The 20,509-nt window shown below is 39.3% G+C and overlaps 2 protein-coding genes across 5 annotated transcripts; both read right to left on the bottom strand.

Annotated features, from left to right (window-relative positions):
• Positions 1-6,401: 6,401 nt before the first annotated feature.
• Positions 6,402-13,974, bottom strand: map2k2b (mitogen-activated protein kinase kinase 2b). Its single transcript, XM_079453198.1, has 11 exons — positions 13,188-13,974; positions 12,893-13,103; positions 12,073-12,219; positions 11,916-11,993; positions 11,571-11,622; positions 11,336-11,460; positions 11,027-11,240; positions 10,447-10,499; positions 10,297-10,358; positions 10,173-10,218; positions 6,402-7,237 (listed from the first exon to the last, which is right to left on the bottom strand). Exons 1-11 carry the CDS (start codon positions 13,274-13,276, stop codon positions 7,127-7,129), a joined length of 1,188 nt encoding a protein of 395 aa, XP_079309324.1. The 5' UTR covers positions 13,277-13,974; the 3' UTR covers positions 6,402-7,126.
• A 385-nt stretch (positions 13,975-14,359) lies between these two features.
• Positions 14,360-19,772, bottom strand: pias4b (protein inhibitor of activated STAT, 4b). Of its 4 annotated transcripts, none has more exons than XM_079453195.1 (11): positions 19,609-19,770; positions 18,947-19,307; positions 18,192-18,276; positions 17,670-17,708; positions 17,400-17,490; positions 16,866-16,991; positions 15,864-15,969; positions 15,495-15,568; positions 15,227-15,387; positions 14,882-15,012; positions 14,360-14,683 (listed from the first exon to the last, which is right to left on the bottom strand). In XM_079453195.1, the coding sequence occupies exons 1-11, from the start codon at positions 19,636-19,638 to the stop codon at positions 14,520-14,522; spliced, it is 1,368 nt and encodes a 455-aa protein (XP_079309321.1). In that variant the 5' UTR covers positions 19,639-19,770; the 3' UTR covers positions 14,360-14,519. The 4 variants fall into 4 exon arrangements, with proteins under 4 accessions (XP_079309321.1, XP_079309320.1, XP_079309323.1 ...); XM_079453194.1 differs by having other exon boundaries at positions 14,367-14,683; positions 17,670-17,711; positions 19,609-19,772; XM_079453197.1 differs by having other exon boundaries at positions 14,367-14,683; positions 14,835-15,012; positions 17,670-17,711.
• Positions 19,773-20,509: the final 737 nt, after the last annotated feature.

Raw genomic sequence — 20,509 nt, 5'->3', positions numbered from 1 at the left:
GAATGAATAGAGCCGTGGGTGAGAATTTAGGCTTTATCAACAGCTTTATGAGGTTTTCTTCACCACCGACAATCCATGATACTTAAAGGGACTTTTTTTGTTGAACTATCCCTTTAGAAATAATGCAAATTAGTACGTATTGTAAACATTTAATGTGTACATGCATATATTTACATTGTGAAAATATTATACTTGTTTTCGTTTTTTCTGAGTGGTACATCTAGCTCTGTATTGCAGTCTCAATTCAAAATATTGGAGAGACAAGTTAATCTACAGGCCTCTATTGTTGGTGAATGTGTACGGAAGTTAAACTGAGGTCACAAAAGTGCGCATGCGCAGTAAAGTTTTTTTATTGCATTGCTAATATTAAACCGTCTGTTCAAGCAGCTCCCACATCTAAATCTAAATGGTGGACACGCTGCCCTCACAAAAAGAGTCCAGAAGGTCATGGAGGTCGTTCATCCAGCTTCACATTCGGGTGTCTGGTGAGTCCTGAAGTTCACAGGTACACAGGCGGACTGCTCAGGCTCTGGCCGAAGTCGACGGGCCTGTGAACGTACAGAAGTGAATTCAGGGCAGCTGCGTCTGGCGTGAAGTGCATTCATGTCGGGGTTTGGAGAGCGTCAAGCAGGATTAGCTAACTGAAAGCATCCGCCAATACCAATGAAACCATGGCAACCAGCACCTCTCACGAACGACACGCACAAGAGATCCGCTCAACGTTAGAATAGATAAGGGTCAACAACACAAGACAGATGAGCGGAGACGGGCCGCGGCAGCTGCTGGAGATGTGAATACAAGGCCGATGATTGTCAAAATATGGCCACGAACTGACTTGAGAGATCGAGAGAAAACATTTGACTTGCTAAGATTTTAATGAACGGCTGCAGCATTTCACAAACATGCTTCAACGTTTTGCCACGATCCGTTTTCACCAGCAAACAACAATCAGATGTTTCATTGTGATGCGAAACAGAACGACGCACAGAAACAAAGTGCACAACAAAATAAAGCCACAAAAACATGTGAATGTTGGTTCCAAAAGGAGAACTCCTGTGTTTGTTTTATTGTCCATTCCAATTAATATCAATCAAACTGCATTTGATTTGTTTTGATGACATAATAACTCCAAAAATAAACACAATAAAACACAATAAAACATGATACTCCTCAAATATACCTAAAGTTCATTTAAACATATAATATTCTTGACTTTATACTAGTAGTAGTTTACTTGTATGCCTACTATTTCAACACTACTTGGGACTAAAGGGGCCAACTTTAATGTTGTAACAGTAGTTCACAACTCTTTTACATCTATGTTGTCCATTACATAACAAGTAGACTATAAAGAAAGTATACTTAGATTTAAAGTATAAGAAATACACTAACAGCACTCTTGAATAAACACAAAGGAAGATATTTGTAAGAATGGATCTCATCCCCCATTGACTGCCATAGTATTTATTTTCCTTACTATGGCAGTAAATGGGCAACGGGATAAGATGCTTTGTGTTTGGTTGCCGAATTTAGATTTTTGATTTCAAGCCATGAAAATGTGCATCACAACATTGCAGCAGTCCGTGATAATATAAAGATATCAGAAGGTTGACTGACATGACGGTGGGCTTTCCACCCTGTCAGCCTCGAGCGGAGGAGTCTGTGAACAGGAAAGCATCGTTCAGCGTCTGACCCAGATCAAACTCTTCAGAACAGAAGGCCGACGTAAACAACTTCATGAACCTTCACAGCATTTCAATGTTCAGTGGATTCACATCACGCAGAAATGCTGGGTCTGTATCTGTTATCAGGAGCGACAGTGTTAATGTTGTGGGAGCGTTCTGCACCTGTTTCTAGAGAATCTCGTCTTTGATGACACACTGGCAGTCGCGACTCTGGGCTGGCGGTTTACTTTTCTCAAGAAAAACCAACACGCATTGGGGGACAGAACACACACACACACATGCAACAAGACCACCACACAAACAACATCAAAGTGTTTTTCTCGTTCTTGCAAACACACACACACATACATTCTGCTTCCTTTAACACATGCAGATGTTTCTCATGATCTCATCTCGTTCTCATCAGCTCACATTCAACCTGCAGGCTGTCAGGAGTTTTTCAAAGCCAAATTAAAAACATTCTACTTGACCATGTTAGTGGTCTTCACGGACGTAAAAGTGCGGTGGCGTTGCTATGGGCCTGATATGATGCTGTGGCTGGTTGTTAGGGTGGAGCATTGCTGTTGCTAGGATGACCCTCTTTGATGTCCCCCTTGAATGCAAAGGATTTTGACACCTGCTTTAGGCCGGATCACATGACCTAATGTGTCATCCACAGGTGCAACACAAACTGCTACAAACCACAGTGATGTTCAGGTCCACGTCATCTATCAGGATTACACGCACACGCAGGCAGAGATTTATTCGTCTCTCACGGATCACATGTCGTCATCCGAGGCACTTGTGAGCCGTAATGTAAAGCGGGGTTCCCTTGCTGTGAGTTTTCGGGGACATCCGAACGCCCACGCTCACATTACAGTGGTGCAGCGCACACAACACACGCTTCTTCACACACTGCTACTGTGCAACGCTGCGGTCACGGTGGCAACGGTGAGAACAGGAAGTGAGTATCACAGCGCAGACGCTCATTAACACAATTAGAACAAGACGAACGTGATCCTGGAGAATAAAAGTCCTCAGACTCACCCCAAAACTAAAATTCTCTTTTATTCATTTGTTCACCCTCATGTCACGTCCAGCCTCTTTCTTCTTCAGAACGCAACGGACGAGGCATTTCTCTAAATATCTTCTTTTGTGTTCCACGCACAGGCTTTAAAAGGATCAATTATGGTAGAATTGGCTGAACCGTCCCTCGAAGGGAAGTGCTGTTGTTAATCTGAATGATATTTAAACCGAGTGAAGTAAAGTCACATCTAGAGATAACGTAACCGAGGCGGGCCAGAACACCCTAGCAACCACCTACAACACAACAGCGACTCCATAGCAACATCAATAAAACGCAGAGCACCATGGCAACAATGAAGCTGCTGGCTTTAAACCATCTATCTGTATCAGCGTACGGCGGCAAACATCATTTACATTTTCTTCTGAAAATACACACGCTTTGTTCCTACGGCACGAATAATGCCCATGTTGAACTATGAACTGGTATTATGCACTAAATAAGACATTGTTCCGTATTATGGGTCATCAATAATGGTTGTAAAACATAATGGAGTCAAAACATATCCCAATCTTTACAGTCTGCTGTGGGTTTGTCGCTCTTATTGGAACGTAAACATTTGAAACATGAAAAAATACCGTAGTATAGTATTGTTTTTACCATAGTCAATAAATAAATACTATTCATACTAAAGTTTCACTACGGTTGATCAATTTAATAGTGTAAAAGGCCACATCTATTTCTGAAAATGCTTTAAATTCTGACAATTATTTGTACAGTTAGTATCATATTCATTTGAATGAACTTGCTTAATATCACTATCAATATAACAAGATTACAAACCTACACACGATTATTATCAGTTAGTCTTGTCAATGTTCATCTTCCCCATGACGTTATGCATGTGGTCTCATTCTCTCCTCATTTCTCTACTGTAATGCTGCTTTGCACCAATGTGACATAGTGAAAATCACTATATAGAAATACTTTGTCTGTGTTTATATATGATAGTATAGTGTAGTATTTGTACGTGGAGCAGGCTGTGCTGTAACTGGAGGTTTTCTTTGTGCTCGTCATGTGAGAATAAGCGGACAGCATGACTTTAGAGCCTCGCTCACTGCCGCAGTTAGACGGCAAACTCTGCAGTCATTAATATGCAAAAATGCAAATGAGCTGGTAATTAAGAGCAGGAGTTCCACAGAGACTCTTTGATTGCTAATGAATTCTAATCTGCAAGAACGGGGGGGATGGGATGATGAGAAAAGAATGAGAAGCAGTTTGAGAGAGAGACACGTGTGCCCGTCTCACAACACACACAGCTTGAAAGACAAACCTCATCTCTCTCGTCAATTCTGCGTCGTGTCCTTCAAAGAAGAAGCACGTTTTTAAAACACGTCTTTCCTGATGGCGTAGAAATTGACGATTCACAATGCAGAGAGAAGTGAGATGAGATAAATGTCTTCATCATTTCTCACAAACATCACTGAGATTCATTCAACGAAGAGCAAATGCCAAAGTCTCAGATGAGAAGAAGAGTCAAGAGACGTCACGGATGTGTCTGTCATGAGAGTTTGAGGAGAAACTGAGATCAGATCCAAAGTCAATATTAGTGAAGATCTCAATGTGACGTCAAACATTCGGATGATTTCACCTCTCGGATCTACACGTGTTTTGAACAATCACACTGTCATTTGTTTCTGGAAAACAGGTCCGGATTGAAATTTGGGTCAGATTTGAAGACGAGTGTTACGGGGTAAACAGGGGTCAGTGTTTAATAAACCATGTCCTCGTGATGCTGTATGTCTGACCTGATGGAGAGCTACAGAGTTTCGTTCAAGGGTCGCCGTGAGGCGTGGAACTCTTAAGGTCTTATTAGCGTTTAGTTACTCTAAAAAAAGTAATGAATTACTAGTTCCTCATTACATATTCATTAGTGTCTTTAGATTACTGTACAAATGACTCTCTGCAAATGGTATTTCATTACTTATTTCCTTCTATATCCTACTTCAACCTTGATAAGTCAAGTAGACATTTTAATTCATTCAAATAAATCATTTAAAACTACAAAAAGTAATATTATTAACTGACCAAAGTATGAAAAATGTGAGAATTATACATTAAATGATGCATTTTGATGTCAATTCCACTATTGCACACACACATATTACACAAAGTAATTAGTTGAATTACATCAGAAGTAACTGACAGTAACTAATAACTAAGTAACTAGTTGAACCCAACACTGACCGTGACTTCACATATTTCCATAAACACACAAGACGTTCGTTCAAATGGTTCAAATCTCACTTCTAGCACAGAATCAAAACACTAAGTGTCGCTTAGACGTGCACACGCTGGACATCTAAACATTCCAGAAGTTGCATCTAAATGAACAGACATGGTGTTTTTGGCAACATGGTCACGGTTACATCACAAACATCTGTTTAGTTTATGATTTCTCAACATCATCTGGACACTTTTCATCTTAACATTATACATGTGCTGGTGGAGGGAGTGAACGCAGTAAACACTAACAGATGCCTGTACTGCCTCCTGTTGACCGACACGTGACATTACCTTCCTCACATCAGTACCGTCACGCAATCATGTCCCTGCTATGTGTCCAACTCTTATTATACAAAACAGTAATCCATAGAATAATACAATTGAGAATATTAAACTCAAACTAGTAAAAAATCTATACGGCACATTATTGAACTTTGATTTCAGCTCTGTTTTACGCTTTAGATCCTCAACTGTTGCGGCTTAGTGGGGAAATAACGTGAGATTATATTGTTTCTAAACCAACTGATGTAATAAATAGAATAATATTACTTACATTTTTTTTAGTTTACATAACTTGGATATTTTGAGCACATTGGTTTATGGTAAATATGATGGGACGATAAAAAGTACATATGGTTCATATTTTTGGCCGCCCTCTTGGCCTTGGTTACATCAAAAGAAATGTAGAAATATTCTTATCATACAAAATAAAAAATAAATCGAAAAATACAATTGCATTGAGAACATAAAAATAAAAATTCAAAGTCTTGTGGCTTGCTGAGGAAAGACGTGAAAAAATGTTTTCTATAAAAAACTGATGTAACTGAGGGTGAAACGAGACGATACACATCTCGATATTTTCAACAACATTTTAAAATTTAACGTAGTTTTAAAATATTAACAATTTAGTCACTTTCTTTGTTGCACATACAAACTTAATAATTTTAACATTTTAATTAGAGTCAATGTGGCCTCCAAATTCTGATTGACTTTTAGTCATAGTTTTAAAGGCACTTTAGTTTTGGTCATCCGCCTTCCTCATCGTTTAAGTCGACGAAATCTACATTATATTAGTCTACTAAAATCTATCTGGATAAACTAATGTAATTGGTGTACTTAAATGTTCCTTTCAAAGATTTAACTGTTTTGACATCATTTACTTTACCTTAGAATTAAATTTAACCAGGTCGTTACCTTCAAAAGTTCAGTAACTATTGGATATGAATTGTTTTAACACTGAACATTAGACCATGAGCGACATGCACCAGTTCATTCAGTCTCATTTTGACTCAATTGCGCGAAGGGCGTATTCATTCAGTACATTCAACCAATGAAACGCTCTGACAGAGTTTAGAGTAAGAAGCGTCTTAACCGCTCAACGAATAGAATTAAACATCATATCATAAAATATGCAAACGTCTCACTCTAGTAAATCTAGCAGGTCATCTGTTTTTATTGCAGGCATGCTGAAAAATACACCACGCATGCTAAAACACTCCAAACTAAAATATGTGGACCATTAGAAGAGAAGAAACAACAGTGACGTTTGGATTTCTCAGATCAGATCAGTTTTTATTTTGAGGATGTATGTATAATAAAACACGACTTGAAACTAAAGCAGCACATTTGATATTAAACATCTCTTCTTTGTCTCCATCTGATGGATAAACGTAAGCCAGCAGTTTATCCTGAACCATTAGGAAAGGAACCCCTAAACGTGACGCTGAAAGTGACAGTGGTGAAGTTCATGTGATCCCATGGAATTGTGAGTGAATGCGGGCGAAAACATGTCGAAACCTTGAAATTAAAAAAGTAATTATTATAATAAATGAAAACAAAGCCTCTTTTTAGGACCATAACAACTGAGCAGATCTGCAGCTGAACTCTTGTGACCGTACCATGTTCAGATTGTGTTTTTCTTAATGGCCCTTTCTGTATACTAAATACATTCTCTTGTTTCTGGAGTGAAATATGACTCGCAGGTGTTCTTTGAGAGTAACTCATGTCTGTAAAAGTATCAAAAAAGCAGCTTTGCATGTGTGGTATGATCACACAGTGTCATAACGTTGCTCAATGTGTCATTTTTGACAGAAAACACGAGCCGGGTGATGGTTTGTGTGTGTGTGTGTGTGTGTGTGCGTGCGTGTTGCCCTCATTCGGCTGTTCTGGTGGGTGTGCTGGGCTGAATGAGACTGACGGTTTTACACATCCATCCAGCGAAGTCCACTTCCTCCACCTCTGAACGCTTAATAAACGTGTGGTTCTGTAAAAAACATCATAGGTATGGGTCACAACAGTGTTCGCTTATACAACACGGTGTTCTGCATTAAATCAATTGTATAGTTATGTGAGTGCTACATAAATGATTAAAAAATATAGACTGCAAGCTGATTTTATCCATCAGAACCCTATACCCGGATAAGTTGCCAATACCCAAAAAAATGAGTAAGAAGAACTTTCTAATGTAGATTAATGTTGAATTAAGTTTCTTAAGTCTTATATTTAATTCATCATGCTCACGACATCAGGCAACTTAAAAAATAAGTACACAAAGATGTATGTTTAAGTTAACGAAAACTCAGTTTCTTTATTTTACACATTTCTTAAAGACTAACAAGTCTTTAACTTTAGTGGAAACACACAAAATAATCAGATTTTAAAGGGGTCATATGGCATGAATACGTATTTTTCTGTGTCTGTGATATAAGTTGCTCATGCATGTATTAGACACGTAAAATTGCAAAAATGTAAGTGTTGGAACCAAAGATGCATTCTATCTATAAGCGAATGCCATGTGTAGCCACACCCACACAAATCTACATCAGCTCGTGGTATGATTTGACTAAGACCGCCCACACGTATACTAAGTAATGTGGGCGACCTGTCAGAACATTTGAAGAGGAACCTGACGTTCAAATATGGTCAGATGCGTTACATTTCCGTCAGACGCTTGCAGTATTTGACCAAACAAAACGCTCTGCTTAACTGGCCAATCACAGCACACGTTGCTTTACAGAGCGATGAGCAAAAAACGCACAGTATGTGGAAAATACAGCATTTTTTTACCTTCATTTGTGTTTACACCATGGGCGAAGCTAGCCCCTTTTGGAGTAAGAAATGTTGTTATTCTAAAAAGAATCGTCTTTTAGAAGGTTAAATAATTTCCAAAACATACTCCGTAGTTTTTGGATTAAAATGTATGTGTTAAGGATGAAAATGAAACATCCCCGCTGAGCCAATGGTGTCATCCTCTTCTCTTCCTCCTCTGTACCTGCACCGCTCAGCGCGAGACACACGCGGAGTGAGAACACGTTATGTAGTGTTGTGAATCAACTAAGTTGCTCCAAAGCTGTCTCACACTTCTTTCCTTTTACATAGAGTTGTTCCGATTGCGAAACCATATCGGTGAGTACTGGAGTCAGTATCCTGAATCACCTTGGTACACCTATAACAAGTGTTTATTTTCGGGTCGCCGCCGCTGTGGAGTAGCACAAGACATGGGTGACTCGTCCATAGTCATAAACGGAGAGAAGTAGCGCCGGTTAATATGTTCTTCCGCAAGACGCATTCAGTTCTGTTTATTAACTGCTAGAGCGTGAAACAAAAACAACTAAACTGCGGACCTGTGTCTCTGTTGTTAAAGTTTATCGTTCATTTGATACTCATTTTAACAGTCTGGAGTCACGTAAACATGACGTCACGTGCGTCTTTGCTGGTCAGTCGTCATGGAAACGTGATCGCCCTGGCGTTTGGACCAGAGTGTCAGAGGAAGTGATGCTTTCTGAAGCGCAAGAGTGATGCTGGTACAGTTCAGATTCGTGTTCCCTTCACTGAAAGTCTTTTAGTGCCTTGCGTCGGCTCCATGCATGGCTCAGGAGGACCACAGGCCAAAGCAGACTCCAGCACCTATAACTGTGATGTCTATTGAGAAGGAGTTGCTTGAAATAATTGAACCCCAAAGGGTCATTGACAGGTTTGCCAGCCTCAAAGTGCGGCAACATAGATTAACTCTCCCAAAGTAGAGCCAAACGGGGATTCAGGGGAAGTACTTTAAAGATTTCCCTCTATTTCTTTTTTTATATCTTTACTTTCTTAGTATTTTCAAGACCTCTGTAAATTATCTGGATGTTTTGGACTTTACCTTCTTTTCTTAATTTTTTTATTTATTGATGACTTATATTTGTTTATGAAAGTTCAGACTGGCGTGCGACCAGATATATTAGAGATGGCCATTTGTAAATAATTTACAGAAGGTGAATTACATGTTGATGTCCTGTTACATTGTTCAATGACAATAAAGATCTAATCTAACCACTCTGATGACTGTTGATACAGAAGGAGGAATATGGAGTTAAGGGTCAGGAAAAGCTGTGTGAAGATGGTTTTGTGTTTGTTACAGGGGGCTGTCTGACTCTCACAATTAAGCTGATGTTCTGAAAAGGTCTCAAACTTTGTTTGTATGTGTTAGCGACCACTCATTCAGTATTTTAGGTTTCGTTAGTTAAAACAGCTCCGTTCTATCGTTCTTACTTTAAAGGGATTGCCATGCAAGGATTTCTGTTCTGAAAAAAAAGGTGTTTTAAAAAATCTGGATTTTGGAGTTATCTTGAATCAATGTTAAAATGATTAAATTATTTTTCAATAGACATTTTTTGTTTTTGTGTGAAAAGAGGGGGGGGGGGGCTTTGCAGTGGGGCTCATTGGGCTCATCACCCCTAAAGCTCTGACCCTAAAATCGCCCCTGGTTTACACACTGCGATAATATTCGTTTAAGCCGTGTCATAAGACCCCTTTAAAATTGACTCTCCTAATACAGTCTGACGCAAAGCATGCTGGGACTCAGAAATCCTTCTCGAACAGTTGTGTTGAACTTACATCTTACAATTAAGTAAATGAACAAGAAGAAAATACATTTTTTGTATATATACACAATAAAATATTATTATACTTTACTCAAAAGTAAAATTTATTTCAGGAACTTAAAATATTTATGTAGCACTTTTTCATCAAATTAAATTTACATTACTTCATCTATTTGATTATTTTGAGCATTTGGCTTTCCAGTGAATATGACGGGACGATAAAAAGTTCACCAAGCTGTTAATATCAACAGAAATGTTGAATCAGAAGTTTATACAAGACCGTCTTAACAAACAAACACAACAGAATCTTTACAGAAGGAATAAATCTCAACTCACCATCAGCATCTTCAGGTCGGCCCGCTCCGCCGGGTTCTTAATGAGACTATCGGAAGAAAATCAAATCAACGTTTACTGAAAGATCTCACACAAGCTGTGGAAACATCTACTGTTTTACACTCACCATTTGGTCACAAACTCTTGGAAATCCGGAGTGAAGATGCCAAGTGGGAGTTTAGGGGGCGGCTGGAGGTCAAAGCAACACGTGTTCAGTGGTAATAACAGCATTACTTGGATTAAAGAATTTAACTTTAGATTTTAGAAAGAGTCTCACCTCGTTGACTATATAATCCAACAGTTCAAATATAGCCATCACCGGCCCATGACCTGCAGAAGAAAAGAATAAAGACAATCACTTCTTTACAGTGCAAGAAGGAAAATGAATGAATGCTGTTTTTAAACATTGAATTTAGTAAGATTACAATTCATTTCTTCATTTGAATAAAGGTATTCTGGATTATATAATGAAGGTTTGCATCTAAAGAGTGAACTGCGTATAGTTGTGATCCACTGATCTATGATCCACAATAAGAAATATAAAACTTAACCGGCTCTTGATGACAGTACATATTCTACAACATGTTTTAACGAAAATAGGTGATTTATTACTATAAAAATTACAAATGGTGATGGGTCGGTGCCGCGGTGGACAAGTGATGTAATCATAAGGCAGTTGGACACCGTGTATCACAGACTATCGCACCTTCTACACAGTATTTAGTTCAATTACATCAGAAGTAACTGTAATTAAATTACAGAAAAAATAAGAGTTATCCCTTACTTTACTTTTTAAAGGGAAAAGTAATTCAATTACAGTAACTAATGACTTAATAACTGCTAAAAACGTGTCGTACCGCTGATGGCTCTGCCCGGTGCCCTGGGTCGTGGGGAGGTTCCGTGTGTCTCCGACTCCCCAACATCCATCACCGCTCTACCAAAGATGCCCTCCAGTTCTTTAGGGTCAGGCGGCGGGATGGGATAGCGTCCGATGGCCATCTCAACCAGAGAGAGACCCATACTCCACACATCAGACTGTATAGAATAATGAGTGCCCTGCAATCTCTCCGGCTGAAGGGCAAACACACAAACATCTGTTTAGATGGCTAAATTCACATTTTATTAGAGATTTGGGGATATTAATACAAAATCACAAACACACACACCGACATGTAGGACCGTGTGCCCACGAAAGAGTTGGCCACGGAGTCGATGAGCTGCCCACTCACTCCAAAATCACACAGTTTGATCTCACCACGAGAATTTACCAGAATATTAGAGGGTTTCACGTCTGTAAAAGGAAGTATTTCATTAGATATTAACAAACATAATTACATTACCAGAGTCATATTTGAACCATATTTCAGTTCAACTCAGATTACGTGCGTTCAGATGTTTTACCTCTGTGAATAATCTGATGCTTCTCCCGAAGATAAGCAAGACCTCTTAAAACCTGTTTGGAAGAAAATCCTCTTTAAATCTAATTTTACAAATAAGGAGTTCAGTTGTGTGACACCTTTAGTATGACCATCATGTTTTCTTTTGTATTATATTTGCATGTGTCAGACGCAAACATACGAAAAACAAAACAGGTCATTTTCTGAATCACAGTTTCATAGACGAGCTTGAGTCCTCCTGCACATCCATCAATGTTTCTTTTCAGTGACGCAGTAATAAATCCCACATTATCTTTATAAGCAGTGTAAGCGTCCGTCCACGGGCTTTCTCTCAGATGTATTTACTCACAGCTATGCTGACTTTTCCCAGGATATCCTCTGGAATTCTGCCAGCGTATTTGAGAACCTGATCCAAAGAGCCTCCGTCCTGTCAACAGACACACAGTTATTGAACACGTTCACCGTTTCATAAACAACGCAATCTTTTCTCAGTTTGCACACCATACCATGTGCTCCATGCAGACGCTAATCTCTCCTTCGCTGTAGAACGCCCCATAGAAACCGACGATGTACGGAGAGTTACACTCGTGCAGAACCTGCAGCTCTCTGATGATCTGATGTCTGATGGCAGGCTTGATCTCCAGATGAATCAGCTGAAACATAAGGTGTGTTTCAGAAACAAGCGCATCACATCTTGCTGTTTGATTGTTTCACCAACTACTGTCAGTGGATCTCAAACTGGGGGGCCCAAAATGGGTCCAGGGGCGCACAGACTATGTGGCATTTTATGAAATATATTACATGCAACCAACCATCAGAAAAATAAGACCACCAACAAATCAATTGATGTTCCAGCATTGTATATTTTACATTTTACTGACAACTCTAAGTTTAAGATTATAAGGCTTTGTTGTTTTGGGGGGGGCCGCAAACATTTTTACCTGGCCCGCGATAAAAGCGTTAAGTTTTTCAATGTATTGGCTTTATAATATGCCAGTTTAACGTGAAGGGGCAGGGACTCAACGTAGAATGTAGAAGCGTTTTTGACTTTAATTTTCAACCAAATATCTTCATCTTCATGAAAAAACCCACATATTGGATGGAGTGGAGGTGAATAAGATAACACCAATTTGCTTTTGAGTAAACTAAGCGTAAATGCAAACCGCAACAAGGAATATGAAATCAAGTCAAAAAGACAATATCCCTTTGAATTAAATATCACGAAAAGGCAATATTTGTGCGTGTGTTTTAACATATGACCTACAAGTAACGTATGCAACGAACAAAATGCAATAAATAACAGAAGTTATTGTGTTGAAACTTCACCTTTCTGGCCATGATGAGACCGGAGGGCTTGTGACACACTTTATTGACCACACCTCCGTTCCCCGCTCCCAGTTCACAGATCTGCTGGAAATCATCGTCCTTCAGTTCACCCAGATTGGCTTTCTGTGTGAGGAAAGCCTCCAGACGCTTCTTCTGTTGCTCGTCCAAATCCAGCTCCTCTAACTTCCTCTGAAGGGCTTCGATGTTCGCTCTGGTGTGAAGAGAGAAAGAGTCAGTTATCACGACGAACATACACGACAGACTGGTAAAGAGCACACACGGTTCTGTATCTCACTCTGATGCAGCATCGATGGGCGTGGAGGCGGTCTGGGTCTCTTCACTTCCAGTTATCACTATGGGCCCCGGTCTCTTTTTGGGAGCCATGCTGGAATCAGGACTTTAATCTCAGAGGGAGTTATAAGGCAAACGCTCAGATTGAGCTTTTATGTCTCTAATGTGAAACTCCTCATCGAGGTTATAAAGTTCAGTCTACAGATCTAAACCTAACCAACATGTGTTGCCTGCTCATTATTATACAGAAATCTCTTATAAAAGCCGCGAACAAACGCAACATGGACTGTTTACGCTCGAATCACAAACGCGGAAATGATACACCGGAAGGAAACAAACCCCACGAATATAATAATAACAGGAACATCACACGTAATAGGCACAGGTGTCGTAAACTACCCCTTACACACACACATTACACCATAAACAGACTTTATAAAATGTCTTCGTGTCTCTTTGCACAAATATAAAAACGTTATAAAACGAGTATAAATGTTTGGATCGAGCGCTATCACAGCGCGCGCTACGGGATGCTGTTAGCCTGTTAGCATCGGTCTGTGTTCGCTGAGGTTTAAAGCGTCTGTCAGCGATCAAAGTCTCTACTGAGTGATGTGACGATTAGTTCAAACCCGGAGGTGAAAGACACCGGCCCGGTGAGCGGAATGTCCCGGTACAGGAGGACGAGGATGCGGTCGGTGAGTTCTTGACCAGCTGCTCACGGGCGAGTTACCGGAAGCATCACAGATCTCGCGAGACCACAAGAACGTCACCGCGTATCGACATAAAAGCACGTCGAACTTTTGCAGCTTCAAATTAAAAGCACGTTCACGTTTCTTACCCGATCGTGTGCACAACAAGACAAAATAATAACAAATGTGATTTAAGATTTTCATTAATAATCTACAAGCGGCTGAAGTTTTGTGTCTATGATATTAGTAGGAAGATATGTGCTTTGTGGTATAATTTCAAGAATTAATTTGGCTTTTTTTTACACGTTTTGTGTGTACAAATTTTCATTCATTTGTATTTTAACTTGTTAAGTACGTGGGTATTTGATACTCTTTTTAAATAGAATAGCTAAATAAGCCGAAGAAATACTTGATTGATTTGTTTCGGCCAAAACACATGACTCAGCCGTACAAATTACCAAGACAAAACAGTAAGTGTACACGGCAAAACGGTTACAGTAAAATAAAACTTTATTGCCACAACAATCATATAACATACAAAACACTGTATACTTGGCAACATTCAATATTCAACGTTTACAAAACAAAATAAACCAAGTATTCATTCTCTAAATTAAAACATGTAATGTTTAAAATACAACCGCTGCTCAGTTGATGGTTCTAGACCTGCTTTTGGATTGAAGTGTTTTGATCATGGCAGATTTTCTGAAGTGTACTTTCTTGTCTTCTAAGTGTGTAGAAACCATCTCTTCCTTCAGGAAATCTTCATCGTCAGAGGAACCCTGAGTCAGATCCACAACATCGCCGTCCACTGCAGAAGGATTATATAAAAAAAAGAAAGTCATTTAATCATCCGAACACGATGACTATCATACAAGTAATAAATGACAAACTATTGAAAATAAAAATGTCTTTAGTTTTATTAAAGGCCTGGGCTTCCAGTTGTTTCTTATTCACGTAACTAATAACTTAAAGATGCTGAGAGAGCTGATCCGAGATCTGATCTTACTGTGTTTGGGAAGACGGAGAGCTGATTCTTTGTTGCTTCTGTCCTGTCTCGCAGGTTTCCAGCTGCTATCAGACAGATATTCAATCTCCTCCACATCTTCCCCAGAACTCTCAAGAACTTCACACAGCAAACTAGAGATGAGAACAAACATCAGACGCGTGGAACCCTCTTCAACACTTTCTCTCGAGTACGAGGTTTCTTCCAACACATTTAGGATTGAATCCTCAAGCACACGCCAACGATTATAAATCAATCAGTCATGGAGTCATATAGTCAGAAAGAATCATTAAATATCTTATGAAACAATCACATAAAAGTGTGCTTGAAAACAGTTATGTATTGTACCTGTCGATGCACAAAGCATCAAAGGGGGCGTATTTGTGACACACGGGGCAGGTCCATCTGGGCTTCTTCTCGTTCATTTGAAGATAGGAGGAGGCATCAAAGCACTGCAGGTGGCAACAGCCTCGCGCTCGACACGCCACTGACATGCGCATCTTCGCTATCTTAAAAAAACACGCAGACAGACAAAATAGAGAGATACTGTACTGCAACGTCTATTCATACACACGATGCTTTTGTCAATATTGATGTTGAGGAAAGGTTTTCTTACCGGACACATGAGTGATACTTGTAGTCCTGTGGTGGTGATCTCATTCTCTTGATCCGAGTTTAATTTCTCACACACTGTAAAAGATCCATTGACTTATTCCTTATGATCAAAATATCACAAATGATGTGATGTTTTCTATACCCAGAATGAGCGTGGAAAATGTTCGGCTTTTAAATATGTATAACTTCAAATAACTTCAATAGGTGATGAACCCACGCACGCAGAAAAACCACACTAGTATTTCTAATACTTTAAATAGATGTGTCACAAGTGAAGGAGTCTTCAGCTGTGAAGCGGTTTGTGCTGGTCTGTCTTCTTCAGTGGATTTGTGTCTGTAAATGTAAATGGTGAATGAAGAAATGTCCTCACCTCGCTGTCGGCAGAGCTCCAGACTCTCCACTGATGTACTGCGCAACCGAGTTAACAACTCCTGAGAGGACACCACACGCACCAGATACACAGCAACAGAGTAACGCTACAGAGAGAGAGAGAGGCTATTTTGTATAAAGACCGCCTGGACAAGGTGGTCTCGGCACGATTGCAAATGAACTCTGGAGCGGCTCGCTCAATGTATGAAAGCCATCTGACCCAACGGACCAGAATGCATCACAATGTATGATGGGTAATCACGTAAAGTTGCAACAAGCATAAAAACACAGAAATGTATAAAGTGTTTAGTGAGCGCTTAAAACAAATGGGATTTAATCGGTCGGTTGAACAGAAGTAACCAAACAAGCCACACAAATGCCGCATAGCTGCTATCAGACCAGACGGATGACATCCTTGAGCGGAATCCCCCCCAAAAAAAACAGATGCACTCGAAAGAGAGTTTACCCGCACATCACTTGTATTAACAAAGTTTGGTCCGTTTCGAAATATTGCCTTGTGGATGCGAACCGAACTACAAATAAATTACAATATTGTAGCGATTTAACCCCCGGTTTCGAGATCAAGCAATCGATCCGCAGGTGTGAAAACGCCCAAACTTCCGTTATACCTCTGCTGCGTGTGAACCAGAGGCTTGTTTTCCCGGCAAAGAGGAGACGACATCCTTTTGGAACGAAATGAAAAATGCCACGTTCGTCACTGCAACTTACACCAGCGTCATTTGCCTGAAAAACAAGCCTCAGACATCAATTCGCTTCAGAAGACCTTTGATAAGACCACGGAGCTGCGTCGAGCCGTTCTTTGATCGATGGATGCACTTTTTGGAGCTTCAAAAAATCAACACCCGTTGAAGAAAAGATGTATGCGGTTTCAATACTTCAAGAAGAAAGTCATATGCAGTTAGGATGAGTGAAACATGGGGACTTTTTGTTTTGCCTCTGAAATACCCCATACGGTGATTCCTCATGCGTAATATTTCAGTACCTTGCCGAAGTTTCCCCACGTCACCGAGAAGCGATTTGTGAATGAAACGTACAACAAAGGTGTGATGTCGATGGGACGACATGGGCGTGGTGGTTCTGTTCCAGGTTTACTAGATGAATAGGAACACTGGAAACAACACACAAGAATGTAAACATAAGAGAATAAATGGTGTAGAGACTATTTGAAGAGTTTATTTCCAAAAAGAGATAACTCCGTTTTTAACATTTTACAAAAATGTGCAGTCCAATTAATATCAAACAGCAGTTGATTTGATTTGATTCAAGCCATGATAACTACAGAAATACAGCTGACACCATGATAAAAAATCTCATCTTGGAACCAAACTCTTCAAATCATGTTATTTACACACAAGCAAACGCTCTCTTATCCAGAAGCATTCAAAATTATTTTCGATATTATTGCCTTTATTTATCTATGCACGAAACAGGTATTTTTTGTATATTAATTGTATAAATATGATGAGCAGGAGGATCTGAAGGACAGAAACAAAAGTAAAGTCAAGGTAAGTCTCACCTGTACAGGACAGATAGTGTGATTGACTGAAACACCGATGTTTGCCGGATACTGATCCTCTTCTACACCGATACTCTCACTGTAACAAATCCTGAAAGACACATTTACATCTGTAACCTCCAGCGTATTATTAACATCTCCAAACAAAACATCGCAAGCCCAACTTAAACACAAAAAACACTATTACACTCATCAAGACATTTTAGAAACACACTTAAGCCGACAGTAAAAGTTTCTCAAAGAAAAAAGTATGTTAGTATAAAGTTTCACCTGAGCACCACCTGAACAGACATCGATCCAGACCGAGATCTTCTGAGGAAGCGAAGCAATTCAGAATCAATTCATTCAATGAAATCCCCCAGAGACACAAAACCCAGCAGCAGCTCAGCAAAACTCGTTCATTCATTACCGTGTCCAGTTTTTGAGAGAAAACGCTCATTTGTAAGATGAAAGCAGCATACAGTTACTTATAGTTTAAAGTACATATTCACAACAAACTCTCGTTGCCGCTTAGTGAAAATATTCTGTTTTATTTCACATGTGCTTTAATAAAAACAATGAAGTTAGGAATGTTCTGAACAGCAGCAAAGAAATCTGACCGCCGTCCTCATGACCAACGGCACAAATGTGCTTCAATTCGACAGTGACCCAGAAATTTAAAGACATCTTATTTGTTATCAAATTGACTTTTGACTTCCCTCACTTAATGTAAAAATGTCTCAGCATAAAGAACTAAAGATATGTTTCTACATCCCAAACATTAAACAACAGGAATAATGAAGAGAAACTCACTGAGTGTCCTGGATCTGAGCCTGCTGACCCGCGCTGAGATGAAACAGGAAGTCTGAGTTCTGCAGGGGTCTACCAAACACGGGCACTGAATACACAACAATAACACAAACATGTAAACATGACACGCGAGTCAACATAAATCTTTTAAAGAATCCACGAGAATGCAGATCCTGCTGTAAATAAGGGTGTAAAAGATTGATATATACTATGTATATTATGCACATACATGGTTGACAAATAATGTGGAAGTAATTATAATATGGACCTCCTCATTTCAATGCCTTCCTGATATTTCCATCATATGTATATGCAAAGTGGTATAGAGCAGGAGTTTTCAAAGTTGTGATGCCAAGGACCCCTAAATAAGATGAATGACCCTATTGTGAAATACATAACCATCTTACATTGTTATGCATTAGGAAACATTAAATACTACTAATTTTCAATTCAAATGTATTTGTGCTGTATCAGCTTTCACTTTGAGTGTGAAAAAGAAACTATAGTGAGAAAAACCCACAATATACACAATCAGAAATTAACTTGAAAATATTTCTTTATATTTATTTCCCTGCAATTTTCTGGGGACCCCTTGAAACCTTCTGGAGCCCCCCTGCGTGTCCCCGGACCCCAGTTTGAAGACCCCTGGTGCCGAGCATGGCGCTAGCATTGCCAAGCTCATGACTTCAAACCCAGGGATTGCACATACTGAGAAACAAAGGTCTAACTAAATGCATAAATGCAAATGTATGTCATACGTAGAGGTGTAGGGGGTAGAATGGTCTCTAGCGTCTGGTAGAAGGGCAGTTGAATCATCTGTCGTTCTGTAGAGTCGACTGTCAGCGATTCGGGTTTGCCGGGTGACGCTCTCTTTGGCATGGAGATGGTTTCCACAGGACCGATCGTGACGGGACTGGGCTTTGAGCTCCTGCGAGCATCTTTAGAGACCTGAAGGAGTTGATGCAGCTCTCGGACGGCAGACAGCAGCTCGTGACTGCACTCGTTCCGCAGGAGATCTACGACTCGTTTGGTGAGATCTTTCTTCAGGCCACTTTTATTCCTGCCCATCCTGGAGAGCAGAGAGCGAAGCTCGGTCACCCGGAAAGCGTCCAGCATTCCCTGCGGACGGGCGACACCAAAGACACTTTCTATCAAACACACCCTGAAGGATGCAAATGAGATCTAGAGCACACCTGTGACACCTATATAGGGTAAATAATCAACACAACACAAAAGAATCTAAAGGTCATATATAACTTGATATTGAGCTGATATCATGTTTACCCAGAACACCTTTCGTTCACATTCAGACCTGTTTCATAAGTGGACTTTTCATGAATGATTTAATTGCCTTCAAACAAACAGAAACACGTCCTTGTGCTTGACCTTCATCTTAATGCAAACTAAACCCAATACTTGCCATGGCTTCCAGAACATCGGTGGACATCATTATGGGAAACCAGCAAAAATATATTTACAATTAAATTTTGCTTAAATAAAAAGACAAAGGTTAGACGCGGACGTCATCAATCAAATCGAGTCGGCGTCACGTGACCGGCGCGGCAGATGCGGTCACGTGTGTCCGGCGAACCCGACGGATGAACTAAATGTTTTTGATATTTTAACATTTCATACGTAAATTAATTTATACCATTAATATAAACATGTTATTAAAACAAGTCTGTAAGGAATATCGGTACCGAAAAGGTTTAACAAAAATAACAGCACGTCACTGTGTCGTCAGTGAGCCTGGCCAATCGTAAAATAGCTGCTTAAGATTTACAAGTACAATAAAGGAGTTTATTGGAATAACAAATAAATTAATACATCGCTTCATTGATATGTATGAAAAAATACAATTAAATTAATAAACCCCGTGAAGCAAATCCTTGCATAATAGTGTCAGATCGCTAGAGGGCGCAATTCACCATAAATGTAAGGACTCAAAAACATGAAATAAATCTGTTCAGCACTAGAAAAGAGAGATGCAATTTGTAGTATAATATAATATAATATAATATAATATAATATAATATAATATAATATAATATAATATAATATAATATAATATAATATAATATAATATAAAATAATATAATATAATATAATATAATATAATATAATATATACTATATATAAAATATATAATATATAATATAATGTAATGTAATGAAATGTAATATAATATAATATAATATAACAATACATGTTATATGTGATACATGTGATGTAATAGTGTATACAATACACTATCACATCACATCACATCACATCACATCACATCACATCACATCACATCACATCACATCACATCACATCAC

This window comes from Barbatula barbatula (genome assembly GCF_947034865.1).
Source record: "Barbatula barbatula genome assembly, chromosome: 3".
NCBI lineage: Eukaryota > Metazoa > Chordata > Actinopteri > Cypriniformes > Nemacheilidae > Barbatula > Barbatula barbatula.
Note: the sequence above shows the minus strand (reverse complement) of the source record. Positions and strands in the feature narration are given on the sequence as shown.